At 33.0% G+C, this 14,549-nt stretch overlaps 1 protein-coding gene across 3 annotated transcripts in view; it reads right to left on the bottom strand.

The window, feature by feature from the left end:
- ADGRB3 (adhesion G protein-coupled receptor B3) overlaps positions 1-14,549 on the bottom strand; it is a 724,938-nt gene that overhangs the window by 274,997 nt on the left and 435,392 nt on the right. For all 3 annotated transcript variants that reach the window (XM_047860848.1, XM_047860847.1, XM_047860849.1), the window contains one exon: positions 13,147-13,190. In XM_047860848.1, the coding sequence (XP_047716804.1) occupies positions 13,147-13,190 (44 nt within the window). The remainder of the gene's footprint in view (positions 1-13,146; positions 13,191-14,549) is intronic.

Below are 14,549 nucleotides of genomic sequence, written 5' to 3'. Positions count from 1 at the left end.
CTTGTGTTAATAGTTTTTGACAAGTTTAATTACAGTTTGAACTGATCCCTGTCCCGCTGACATCCTACAACACTATTTAATAAAAAAATACTATTGTCTACTTTCAATAATAGCAGAACCATGTAAATGACTTTACTGAGAGCTTTAAATATCAGAAAGCAATACAATACTTGCTCTTCAGTACTTCAAAGAATTTCCACTAATTAACCCTTTATCTCCTCAAAATGAAATTATCACTCCTTAGCATTTCAAGACAACTGTAAGCCTCCTTTTCTAAACCTGTAATATCAACATACAAGAATTGCTTCTTTCACCAACTGTGGTTGATTTACCCTTTAGCAGAACAAATTAAGAACTTATCAGTAATTATGAAAATAATTTCCTTCTTTTATTAAAATACTCTGTAGCCAATGCAGCTTAGCACATTATTATTCTGGGTGGCGTAGGTGTTTTGAAAGGCAGTGTGAAAGTAAGAGCCTGAATTATGAATTCCTCCCATGAACACTGAATCATTTTATATTTTCTGTGGCAAAAAGAACTTACTTTTCTCTTGAAGGGAAAAAGAACAAGAACATTTTAACTTTCAGGAACACCTAAGATTGCTGTATGGTTTACATTGCACTAAATGGCCTATTAACGCTGAAATAGTAATTTATTTTTTATATATGTCCACAAAACTTACTATTTTTGTGTGACGTATCTATATAAACAAGGACCTGTATAAATTTACTGTAAAATAGAACACTGCTTTCAATTTTAATTCAGTAAGTATTTCTTAAATACCTACACTGTTCCAGGAACTGTGCTAGGTGCTGGGAAAGCAGAAATGGAGTCAGACAGCAAAGGGATTCACAGAAATCCAGGGATGAGGACAGCCTCCCTGAGAAAACCAATGACATCCAACACAATCTATTAAGTTTTGCCTGAAACTGCAGAAGATATACTTTCCTGTCCTTACTTTTTGAAGGGGATCTTACATTTCAGCCACTTGTGATCTATACTCAGATCAGGCTGAGAAAACCTATCAACATAGGACCTACATTGAGCTGAGGCATACATGTCTTTTAGTTCCAGTGATTATTCAAAGGATTGCTGCTCATCTGTGACATAGACTCATGGATGGCCTGAGGTCATTCCAAACAAAGGTGTTATATTTCTTTTAGCTGCAGCACAGGCTAGTGTCTCTAGGTTATTTTCCAGTTTTCTCTATCTATACCTTTTGCATAATTTCTTTTGATTTCCCAGCATCAGTTCAATATGCAAAGCTGTTTGGATAACCAGATGCCCTATCTTCCACATGCTTCTAATGTAGGAGAGGTGGAGGGCAGTGAGTTTGGGACAGGGATGTTACACTTTCTATCTTCTAAGTCTCAGCTATCTTGTCCTGAGACTTGAAGGTGACAAAAATTAAAGAAAATAAATCAAATCCCCTTTGTATGTAGCAGATACAGATGGGGTCTAGGTCTGCTCTCTGGCTTCAGTTTTAGTCTAGGCTTAGGTTATAAGCTGTAAAGGATCCATATATGTGTATGATTCCAAAAAGAAGCTGAGTGGTTGCAGACTTGTGAGCAGTACTTTGGTCGGACTGAGTTCTGAGATGCAGTGGCACATTGTTACAATTACGTTTCTAATACAATAGCTCGGGTTGTGTGGAAAGTACTCCTTGCAGACCCAAGCAGTCCTTTTGGGCTGGGGAGGGATCTTGTTGGGTTAATAAAATTTCAGAATTTATTTAGTTGAGTGTATATTTCAAGCACATAGACATCCACACATAGCCCTTTCCTGGGTAGCTGCCACTGTGATACTTGGGATGATTACAAATCATTGATTTCAAATAGGCTCTATTGGAAGAGTGTCTTCAGTGCTACTCCCATTTCCCTCTTCCCCCTCTCCATCAGCTTATGATGCTGGCGAAAATTCAGGGCAAATAAACTTGCCTAATGCTTACCAAAGCCCAGTTCCAAAATAGCATTAGAAAAGCAGTCACATAATCATACCGGTACATACTAAAAGTGCTGCTTGTAGAAAGCAGAGAGAATAGCTAGACAATTTTTTGTATGATATGTATTGGCAATATAGTGCTTTAGTTTTATACTGAAGATATTGATCTTTTTAAGTGCAGATTTCCAACTTACTTCTTTATAAACCACATTTATACGTATTTTAAAATGACTTCTCTTGTTTTCAATCTTTGCAAAATAACGTCATCTGCAATAAGAACTCAGTTTGACTCCAAATATAATTTGTAAGATATGGTTGTTATAGTTGCTACTTGATTTATATTTCTCAAGTAAAATGGTATATATCCATTATATCAAACTAATACAATGATTAAAGAGTAGGTTTAATTTTTTTAATCAGAATCATTACTACTACTACTATATCTATTTTTATCCTATTGCTTTTCCTCAATGGCCTCCACAGTTAAATCTATAGCCTATGTATTTATTACTAAACCTTAAAATAAGTTTTTCACATTGTCCTCAAGTTTACTAATGATCATTGAAATCTATATTTTAAATAATATGTAAAATAATATTATTAAGAGTTTAAGAGATATTTACTAATATAGAGTGAATTGCTTGGTTAACAGTGTCTAAGGAGAGCCAACATTTGCAACCTTTAATTACTGAATGTTTCTAACGCCAAAGCTGTAAAATAGTTACTAACTATGGTATAAGTGGACAGTTCTGAGGCATAAAATAAGAGGATGAAATAGCCAATTACATATTAAGGAAATTTTCCAGTCTGTTGTTTATAATATATATAAGTAGAGGAAGTTTTTAGCCTGAGTCATTCAAAGAACTGAAAAAGTATAGTTCTAAAATTATCTAATATGTATCTTCAGCAATTCAAACCTGGAGCTTTTCTGAAATAGAACTACAGACATTAGCAAATTAAGAGAGGTGCAACAAGGGCATATCCTTGCCAGTCAGCTCCAGGTTGCTCCTATTAATACTATACCCATTAATATTTTAACAATATAATTTAAAAAATCCTGGCAAAAAGGTCTCTTGGATCATCCCAGGGCCCCTAAGAACAGTATAAATATGGTGAGAAATGTTGGATGAATTCCCAGTTTTGATTTTATTGATTTTTAAAACATTTAGTTTTTTGAAAACTAACCTCAATGCCTTTAGAGGATGAGGGGGTAGAAGAAGGGTCTGTGGGGCAAGGTGTAGATTGTGCATAAATCCTGATGAGAGCTTCCTGTGGCACGTAGAAGTCTCTTGGTCAGCATCTTTTGGCCATTCTTTGTCCAGGTTATTTTTTTTTCTTTGCATACTAATAATCCTTCTCCAGGTATTTGAAACCTTAAAAAATTACTTTTCCACCAAATTTTCTTTGAGAATTAAAGAATGCCAAATATCCAAGATAATAGTACCTGTGCATCACAGATTTTAAGATACCATTGATAGCAGGAAGCACCATTATTTAATGTGTTTAGATGGAAAAATTAGTGCTAATTAATCTATGATGATGTTTTACTGTCACAAAGAATAATACATTTATATGTATTAAAATATTTTAATACAAAATAAATTACTTTTCCAGATACATAAAGCCATTATTCAGGCAGGGGAAGATATTTTGTAAAACATCTGCCATGTTTTAGTCACAGGCCAAGTTTGTTAGAGCTGTTTTTTTCTGTTGATCTTTATGCTCATCACATGCAATATTATGCCCATTTTGACTTTAAGATATATAGATTTTAGAGTAATTGGATATGTTGGAATTACTTTTATTATCACATTTTCTTTCTGTATTACTGATTAAAAAGTTGAAGCTAATTTTCAGTTTCATATCCTTAAAGAAGCAGACAACCTTACTGACAAACTGAAAGCTCTTAGTTCTTGTAGTATTTTCATTGAACTATGAAGAGAAATATTGAACAATATTATCCTTTCAAAAACTGTGGACTTTCCAGATTATTACTCACCTTGTAAATAATTATCTATACAAAATTGGAAGCTTGGGGTGCCTGGGTGGCTCACTGGTTGAGCGTCCAACTTCGGCTCAAGTCATGACCTCGCAGTTTGTGGGTTCAAGCCCCACATCAGGCTCTGTGCTGCTAGCTCAGAGCCTGGGGCCTGCTTCAGATTGTGTCTCCCTCTCTCTCTGTTCCTCCCCTGCTCACACTCTGTCTCTCTCTCAAAAGTAAATAAACATTAAAAAATTTAAAAATTGGAAGCTTAAATATCATTGGTAAAATTTTAGATTTAGAAATATCTATGATAAAGGTCAAGAATTTTTCACTTCTGAATTCTAATACCATGTAGAAAATTAATATTAATGAATAGACTGCCCCTATAGGTTTTTTTTTCTTTTTAATCAACAGACATGGCTTTTTGATTTAAAACCCCTTTTATTTTTATATAATATGAACATCTTTAGGCTAGAAGTTTTAGCTGTTTCAGTTTCAGAAAATATTTAACTTTCATAGTTTATGTCTACCATTTCTCAGGCATTATACAATTTAATTGGATAGTTGACATAGTAACTACTGTGGGGACAGACAGACAGACATTTAGACCACAGTCAGAATATAGATGAATATGGAGGACGAAAAGCTTCAGGAAAGCTAACTATAATGGGAAGAGAACTTCCCATCAAATGTAACAGTTAGGTAGCATAGGAAAGCAATTGGTCAAACATGAGAAAATGGAGACGGATACTGAAGTGACTGATACCTTGCACATTTTGGGGACTTGATAAGTAAATATTGTATAAATGAATGGGATCTTATCTTGTGATAAGGAATCAAAGGAATACAAATAAATCAGCTGAATTAAATGGCATTCTCTATTCTATCTTCATCAACCACCCTGCCATGAATTTTTACTTTTTAATACACTATATAATTTATTTACCTATTATATTTATGTTCTTATGACCCTCCCTGCACTCCTTCTACATCTAAATTCCATAAATCAGGTATTTTTGTCTGTTCACTAATATATGTGCCAGGTACCTTGAATAGAAGAACAAATACTAGGTTCTCAAGAAATATGTGTTATGCGAATTAATGAATTTACAGAGCTCTAACTATTTGCAAATTTCTTTGCTAAGCATAGCAGAAATTACAAAGATAAATGTGACATACTTCAGTTACCAAGGCATTTAAATCTAAAAAGGAATATCAAATTGCTATAATATAAGGCAGAAAACATAAGAGTTATCAAAGGTATAGATAAAAAGTACAGTAGAGCAATGCTTCTCAACAGATATGCTATGAGAAATGGTGAGCTGTTCAGGTATAACAGGTGTGAGAAGATGTTGCTTTAGATTTCCTATTTTTAGCAATAAGCTTTTTTTTTTCCAGTGTAGTTCTCCCATTTTAATACTTCTAGAAATACTAAAATAAAAAAAATGTGACAGTGCCTCAGCCCTAATGTGGATTTGCAGTTTGGGAAAACATCACCTGGGCAATCCAGGTAACCTCTAGACTGAATTTAGTTTAAGGGTTCTTGGTGCGGGGGTAGTATCGCCAGGTGGTCAGAAGAGGCAAATACAAATTGTCTTTGGAAGAACGTATCTTTATCCTAGGCATCAAAGAATCCTCACGAATAATATTTTAAGGACAATAAGCATGACATAACCTAGCACACTAGGATACAAGGTACTATGAGTGAGAATTCAGAGGGAAAAAAAGGAGCAAAAACAGACCCACAAAAATTTCAAACATAGGAATTATCAATCATAGATTATAAAACAATTGTGCTTACTAAGTTAAAATAAATAAAACACCTGCATAAATATGAAACTCTACAAAGCAATCTAGATTTTTTTTAAATTCTCAAATGAAAACTCTAGAAATGAAAAAAAAGACAACTTAAATAAAAACTCTACAAATAATTAAATAGTTAGAAAGAAAAGTGAAGAGAGAAATACTGAATTGAAGGTTAGGTTAACCAAAATATATCACTGAGAGGGAAGAAAAAAAGCAGAAAATCTGGAAGAGAGTTCATGATACCAGGTGAATAGGAAACAACATTCTTCAGAGTTCTGCATGAAGGTGAGACAGATTGTATAGGTGAGTCTATATTTGAAAAAATTATGATTGAGAATTTTTCATAACTAATAGTTATTGATTCTCTCTACTCTTGGGCAGCCTACTTTGTTTCTGCTTGCAAAGATTTTTCATTCATTTACCCCTATGTGCTTTAAAATTATTTTCTATGTATGCCAAGACATGGAAAATGCTGGAAAACATTGTTTTGGGTAGGTGTTAACAAATTTTTTAAAGAACCAGACAGTAAATATTTTAAAATTTGCAGGCCATATGGTTTCTGCTACAATGATTCAACAGAAATGGTTGTAGGATAAAAGCAGCCACAAACAATTTGTAAACAAATAGGTGAGACGTGTTCCAATAAAACTTTATTTACAGAAACAGATATCAGTCTGCCTTTGTCCTAGCCTAGAGGCTATTAGTTTTCTAACTCATACTTTAGAGGATCAAAACATGGATATAAAAAACACGTGGTTCCATTTTACTCCCAATATCAGCTCTCAGAATATTGATGAAGGCATAATGCAATGTTTCTTGAACTTTATTGCCCACACTCATGGACATAATGGGTTGGTAATAATATTAGAGGTACATATATAGACTATATAAGTTAAAAAGGGATAATTTATCCACTAACAAAGCCAAAATTATACCTTCAGGAAACTAAATTCAATACCATAAAATATGTGATGGAATTCAAAACATCCAAAGAAAATTTAAAACATTTTAAAGGATGAAAAAGAAAAAAAATTCTGAAGTAAGCTGAAACAAGGTCATTCTGAATTATAATGGATTTATAAGGAAATACACAATTGCAGATATAAGAAATTTTCAAAAAGTAATGTACAGTCTAAGAAAAAAAAGTAAAGAAAACCCCATGTAGTTTCCTACCAATGACTCTTTATTGTATTGCTATTTTCTCAAATGATTAGGTTTTTTAATTGCTTTTTGTAGTACTTTTAAAAGAACATGGTTGTTTTGCAAACAAAAGCAAAATTTTATTAGTTATAAAACTGAAAACAAATAACTATTATAAATTTGGGTATGACTATTTAAATTACTGGAGACTAGGTAAATTTTAATTTACAAGGACCAGTATTTTGATAATGTGAAAGTCTAATGTTCTCATTTCTGTTAGTGTGAGTATAATGAAAGGAAATAAAGCATAATAACATAGTTTTATACTATTTGAGAATTGATCATTGAGCCTGAATGAATAATGGGAAACTCCATGGAATCTTGACATCTTAGATACAAACACCAAAAATTTAACTTAATTGCATCTGCCTTGGGTCCATTTGGGCTCTGAATATACCAACTGAGATAAAACTATACTAAATGCCAATCAGAAATAATTATTTCTTACCATTCACCACAGAAGAGCAAACACAACCTTAGAGACTATCCAGTAAAAATGAACATACTGATACCTAAGACATATATTGGTATACAAGGAGTTACACATAATAATGTTAATTTGGAAGACTGAACACCATATGTTTGTAATATAATCATGTAATTTATTTCCAAAGTATTGACTACCATGATGTACTTGCAGTCTAACAAGTTTTAAGCAGACCAATCTATGCAATTAAATTAATAACATTTCTTGAAGTTAAATAGTTTTAAAATCCTATGTCTGGTTAATTGAATTACTAAGAAATTCTAAAAACAGATCTACTGGAATCATGGCTATATGTATGCTGAATATTTTAAATACAGAGTTCCTTTTTTCACTGCTATTCAAGAAAAGACTTCAGTTAGGTAAGTGTAGGTGTGTAAAGGATACTTCTATATGTCCCCTAAAACAATAGGACCATCATAGTACTCTTGCATGAGACTCTTGATGGCAGGGTTGTAGGTTTGAGCCCCATGTTGGGTGTAGAGATTACTTAAAAATAAAATCATATTACTGATTCGCATAGCTGTTCTTTTTCTGTTTTGTTTCTTAACTATCATATAAATTAAGCCTCCAACAAGATCTCTCCCTTGCTCTTTTTCGCTCCTTTCTAATAATCATGAAAATACTAAGTTCTCTCCATATCAATTTGCCAAGTCTAACGCAGTGTGAATAGAGTCTTATAAAAGAGCTTTATGATCTGGTTATCACTTGGAGGGGAAAGTTTGGTTACCCAATTATAGCAATGCTCTGTATAATTGTTTTGAATATCTCAAAGCTAACAGATCTTTCTTAAAGTGTATGTCCCTAAAGTTATAACATCATGTCTCCATAATGGCATGAATTTGTCAGTCCCCTGAAGAGCAAAGAAAATGATGGCAACCCCTCTAGAGTGATGGCATGAGGCCAAAGTGTTCGTTTTATTTTTTTTTAGGAATCATATTGCCAGGTAGATGAAATGGTGACTTCCAATATAAATGACAAAAGAGAGGAAAAAATTCTGGGTATGAAGAAATAAGGATAATAGGAAGCAAAGGAGAGGAATCACTTCAATTCAATTACTTAACTTTGAGATAAAAGAAGCCAGTATCAGTCTCAATCAAAATGTGACTACTGCTACTCCCAACTGTAATAAATCAATTTGAAATGTAGGAAAGACCATTAAAAGTTTTTGTTTTTGGGCACCTGGCTGGCTCAGTCAGTAGAGCATGCAACTCTTGTTGGCAGGGTTATAGGTTCAAGCCCCATGTGGGGCTTAAAAATAAAATCATATATATATATGAGATATATATATATATGAGATTACTTAAAAATTAAATCATATATATGTCATATATATATGATTTGTTTTCAATCACAAAGTAGGCATAAGTTATAAATGGATTGATAAAACTGCTTAGCAATAGTTAAGAAATTATAATTAAAATTTATGCAATTGACATTCTGGAAACATTTTCTGAAAACAAACTTGATCTTTCACAGAAAGACCTGACAGCATCAGATGGTGCTACTAAGAACCATAGAGAAAGACCACAGGTTAATTAAAAGAAAGGATTAGGGTTTTTCTAGGGAATGTAGTCACCACACATGATCTAACACTCAAAATCAAAATTTAGAGTATCCCAAAGGATGTGCAAATTATTGCCCTAAGTATAGCTTTATAAGCTATATTAAAAGAAAACATTTAAACATTTAAAAAGAAACACTTCTAACCAAAAAAGCCTATTTCTGAAGTGAGAAAGTACTTTCAATTTATTTCATGGGTCATCCATAATGAAACATTTTCTGTATCCTGTTAATTAGTTATCCAAAGCAAGATAAAAATATGTTTTAAAATTGTCTAAAACTATTGTGACCAATCAGACTAAAATAAAAATATCTTTGCTTGGGATTATCAGGGTAACAGATTATCATGAGAAATAAAATGGATTGTTTATAACAGACCTCAGTATTGTACCAAGCTGAAGTATTCTCCCTTCAAACTTCCAATATTAGGTCTAATAATTGCTAGAGCTGTATGTCACTAATAAGATGGAACATACATGGAAATAATTCTCAAAGAGAAACCGTAGCTGAGAAATATTTGAACATTTATTCTTGTACAAAACTAATCAATTGAAGAACTTGTTGAATATATGCTATGTGCAGATGTCCTAGGCATTAAAGATGCAGTAGTAAATAAGAAAAAGTATCTCTCTCATGGCACTTACTTTCTAGTCAGGGAGACAGACAAAGAGAAATAAAAATAAATACTAAAGTAGGAATGTATGCTGTGATGAATACAAAATAGGGTGCTATAAAGAGAAGAACAGTGCAACACTCTGGACTGGATGGTCAGAAACAACTTCAAGAAGGGATGTACAAGGAGATACACAGAAGAACAGTTCATTTAACAAAATAAATTTAAAATCACCTCAATGCCATCAATATTAGGGATAATAGATCAATTATGATATATTTATACAATGCAGCACGAACAAGAAGTGTAACATATGTAGTAAAGTTTCAAAATTTCCACAACGTATTGTGGATTTAAAAATTGAGGATGCCAGTGTTACATACTGTGTGATAATATTTATGTAAAAATCATATTAATTTTTATGGCTGCATACATATGTCAAAGCATAAGTGGATACCTGGAATTATACATAACAAAATATAAATAGAAATGACCTTGGGGAGATGGGTAGATATAGACACCCAAGTTGATTAAGGTGATTAATTGGGACTTCTGCCTAAGCAATTATGTTTTAAAGTTTTATACCTAAAAGATACTCAGGCATTAATTTTGCAATTAAAAATTAATTTAAGGGGTGCCTGGGTGGCTCAGTCAGGCATCTGACTTCAGCTCCGGTCATGATCTCACGGCTCATGAGTTCAAGCCCCGTGTTGGGCTCTGTGCTGACAGCTCAGAGCCTGGAGCCTGCTTTGGATGCTGTGTCTCCCTCTCTCTCTGCCCCTCCTCCACTCACACTCTGTCTCTCTCTCCCTCAAGAATAAATAAATATTAAAAAAATTTAAAAAAATAATTTAAAAAATTAAAAGTAAGGCAAGAGGGGAGGGGAATAAAGGGTGGGCAAAATGACTGAAGGGGGTCAAAAGGTAGAAACTTCTAGTTATACAATAAACAAGTCATGGCGATAAAATGTACAGCATGGTGACTATAGATGGTGTTGCATATTTGAATGTTGCTAAGAGAATAAATCATTAAAATTCTCATCACAGGAAAAAAAATACAACTATATGTGGTTATGGTTATTAACTGGACTTGTGGTGATCATTTTGTAATACAAACAAATATCAAATCATTATGTATACCTGAGACAAATATAATGTTATATATCAATTATACCTTAATGAAAAAGGTAAGACAATCTGATAACATAAACCAAAATTAAAAGACAATTTTTTTTTAAAGTAGGCTTCACACCCAGCACAGAGTCCTACGATGGGGTCTGAACTCACAACCCTGAGTTTAAGCCCCTGAGATTAAGACCTGAGCCATGATCAAAAGTTGGATGCTCAACTGCCTGAGCCACTCAGGAGCCTCAAAAGACAACGTCTAATTTCAACTTTATTACTGCAATCTTGAAAAAATCATTTAAGTCAACTCATTTCTATATAAAACGTAGTAGCCTTATCCCTTCATAACTAACTATACTTAGAGCACTTATACTATTATGTATATATATGAACATGATAAAAATAAATCAGCTGTGAAGAAAATAAATACAGTTGTCTTAACCTTCATTGTTTAAAAGTCACCCAGAAAAACAATTTAATGATAAAACACTCTGGTAAGAGAGTGATGGGACAGAAGTTCTGTCAGTTTTGATTACTTTTCAAGTACATCAAAGAAACATGCACTGCACTGATCTCTTCAGATAATCTACTTTGAAAGGCAGCTAACCACACCTCTGACTGGATAGTTTTCTTCAAGGACAACTTAACAGTTGAATTTTGTAAGGCTAAAATATGTTTTTGTTTGTTTGTTTGTTTGTGTGACAGATAAGAGTCATGTTTTAGCAGATGTTGGAGAAAGAGTGTGATTGACTCCTAAGACTAATGCTGACCTCAAACACTAATATATTTATAAATTAAACTTAAAACCTTAGACATTCCGTGAAAGAAAACCAAAAGAGTCACACAATAGGAGAATGCTGTTTCTTCTCATAGTATTCATTGAACAGTCCCAAAGGTCTTTCAGAATAACTAACACTTCCCCTTTTTGGATTGACACTGAAGCATGTTCTACCCACTAAAAAGATAATAAAACTAAATCCAGGTTGGTTATTATTCATGAAGATATGCAAGTAGCTATAAACTGGAGTTTAAGATGGTATATTTTTCTTAAGTAGAAACCATTTGATTAGATTTTTGTGGTGTTTCATTCTTTCTTTGGCTATACAACATACTAAACAGTGCCTTAGAATATACTACTAGAGTCTTTTCTGGCTATTGGTAAAGAGCAAATCTTGCAAGAATTTTCCTACCATGGACTTCTGTATTGGATTTCAAAAAGAAAAAAAAAATTATGACATCAGTGAGGATATCCACCTGATATTATCACCAGGGCAAGTTGGGTTCTTTTTATGGCACTAGGGTTCTTGCGAGAAGAGGATCCCTAGAATATCAGAATCTATAGCAAATAATATGCCCAATGTCACTTATTAATTATCCACATAAATACTATAATTTAAATTGCATCCATTCCCTAAAAATAACCACATTTCCAGTAGGTTTGCTCTTTATCTAGAAATTCTAATCATGCCCTTCTCCTAGACCCTCCAATAACTTGTGAGAGGCAAGTAACATAATAAAACCTCAGATGTAGATCAGATATGGGGTGAAGAACACCGGGAAAAATCTTAGAATACCTAGTACTCAACAATGTGGTGCCCTAACTAACAGCATCAACATAGAGCTATTAGCTCTATGGGATTAATTGATATTTATCTCCCTTTCATGCAAAACAAAACAAAACAAAAAACAAAACAAAACAAAACATTGTATAATCTGGAAATAAATGTACATAAATATTTAAAACGTAAGAGTCTAATTAAAACTTAATCAGGACATTTCTGCTCTTTGAGTCCTTCCTTAAAATCTTACAGAATCACTGATGAGATTAAGATGATTTTGACCAGATATATTGCAATTACTTACAGAAAGGAATCATTGAAGAATTATTAATCCTCATTTATTACAATTGTTTTCTTTTGTCTTCATGAATTCATTAAATAGGTGAATAAGACAATTAAATGTCACTCAATGTTTTTATAATAAAATAATCTGGAAGGGCCATATAAATATTACATTACTCTGATACTAGATTCAAGGTCATGCAAATAATATAGTGGTCTAATGATCATAGAGATTGCTATTTTAGTGTGCAATGCTAAGCTGGAGTACTAGGGCAAGATGTTGAAATATTATTTGAGCTCCTACGACTTTAAAATATTAGAGCTTCTAAAAAATCCTCATGGGATTTGCATAGCAATGTGTCTTACATGTTAGGTAATGCAATCCTATCTTGGGACATAATCTGATGGCATCATCACACACAAACACATTCATCATCTTGTCCTGCAGATTCAAAAAGCAAAATGTTTTCTGAGTGTAACACACATCCCACTAACTTATCATTTTCCTGTTGACTAGCAGGCAACTGAAATAACTTAATGTGCTTTGAATATATAATCCAAAGTAATATAAGAAAACATCTGTCACTTACGTTTTTGAGTCATCCCACAATACACAATAGGGATTCAAAGTACCCTAAAAATAAGCAGAAAAAGAATAAATGTATCATGAATACACACAACAAAAATGTAAGTTTTATGTGAAATGCAAACAGAATGGTGGGTTTCTTATCTTGCAGTATGAAACTCTTAAGATTCCACCTCTATTTTTTTCCTTGCATAAAAAATTTGTATGCTTTTTCTCATAGACTTGGTGATGCATTTTATGAAATTCTCTTCATGAAGACAATACATTTACCACAAATGTCATAACCTATGTTTAGTTATTTTGAAAATTGAAAGTGAAGCTCTCATATAGCTCAAGGTCTATATTTCAATGATTTCTATTTCATCCTTTTACCTGTAAAATATTAATTCCTGGATTATTTCCTTTAGGAAGACCAAAGTATCTACACAATTTAAATCATGATGAAACATTCTGTATTATGCACATGTACAAAACACCACTGACATCCTCATTACTCTCTAGTTGGTCACCTTCCTAGGGGCAAGAGATAGTAACATTAATTGTCCATTTCTGGAGAGTGTGTTGGCTTGCAATAGCTTTTTTTCCCCTAAAAATGGGTTTATTAGGTATGGCTGTATCTTTTAAAAAGGAACATTTTATTCAATAATGATGACGATGAATCAAATAAAAATTGATGCCCCTCACAGCATTCTTTGAGTTGGTTTTCCCTTAAAGTACAAAGAATGTGAGTGCCATTAAAAGAGATTTTAGGTACAAATTTGTATTTGATATGCAAACTTCTCTGCCCCACACCCCCTTTCCCCTACCAAGTCATTCATGGTTGCCCTCTTGGGGTATAGTTCACAATTAGCATGAACTAAACCAGATCCACTATTTAATAGTCCCTTTGCATGTCTCCTTAATTATAATAATTATACCTATTGAGTGAGATGGAGATGGAAGCATAAAATGGGATGTTCTTTTGAATTTGGAAAGAAATAAAGTTTAATCATTTCCTTCCTATAAGCCTAATTTAAGATGTAAAAGTGGTAAAGTCTCAGTAGAGCTAGTGTTATCTCTTAAAGACCATCTCATTCTTTTGAAATCCAGAAAAAATGCAGACATGACCACATCTAGACCGGCAAAGTGTTTCTTTTTTTTAATAGTTCACAGACAAGGTTACATTGGTTTTGGGTGTACAACATAGGAATTTGACAAGTTTATATGTCATGTTTTGCAATATCTTCTTAATCCACAGATCACTTTTGTATAGATCACGTCTAATGAAACTATGTAAAAAAATGTCAAATTTTTATTGGTTCAATATTTATATATGTATGAGTGGCTACCATGACCTTCAGGATGGCAAAGAATATTCTCCACACTGGATTACCTTGGGTAGTGGTTTCTGTTTTGAAGAGTACTAAC

This window comes from Prionailurus viverrinus, chromosome B2, assembly GCF_022837055.1.
Source record: "Prionailurus viverrinus isolate Anna chromosome B2, UM_Priviv_1.0, whole genome shotgun sequence".
NCBI classification, from domain to species: Eukaryota; Metazoa; Chordata; class Mammalia; order Carnivora; family Felidae; genus Prionailurus; species Prionailurus viverrinus.
This window is presented reverse-complemented; position numbering and strand designations above follow the sequence as displayed.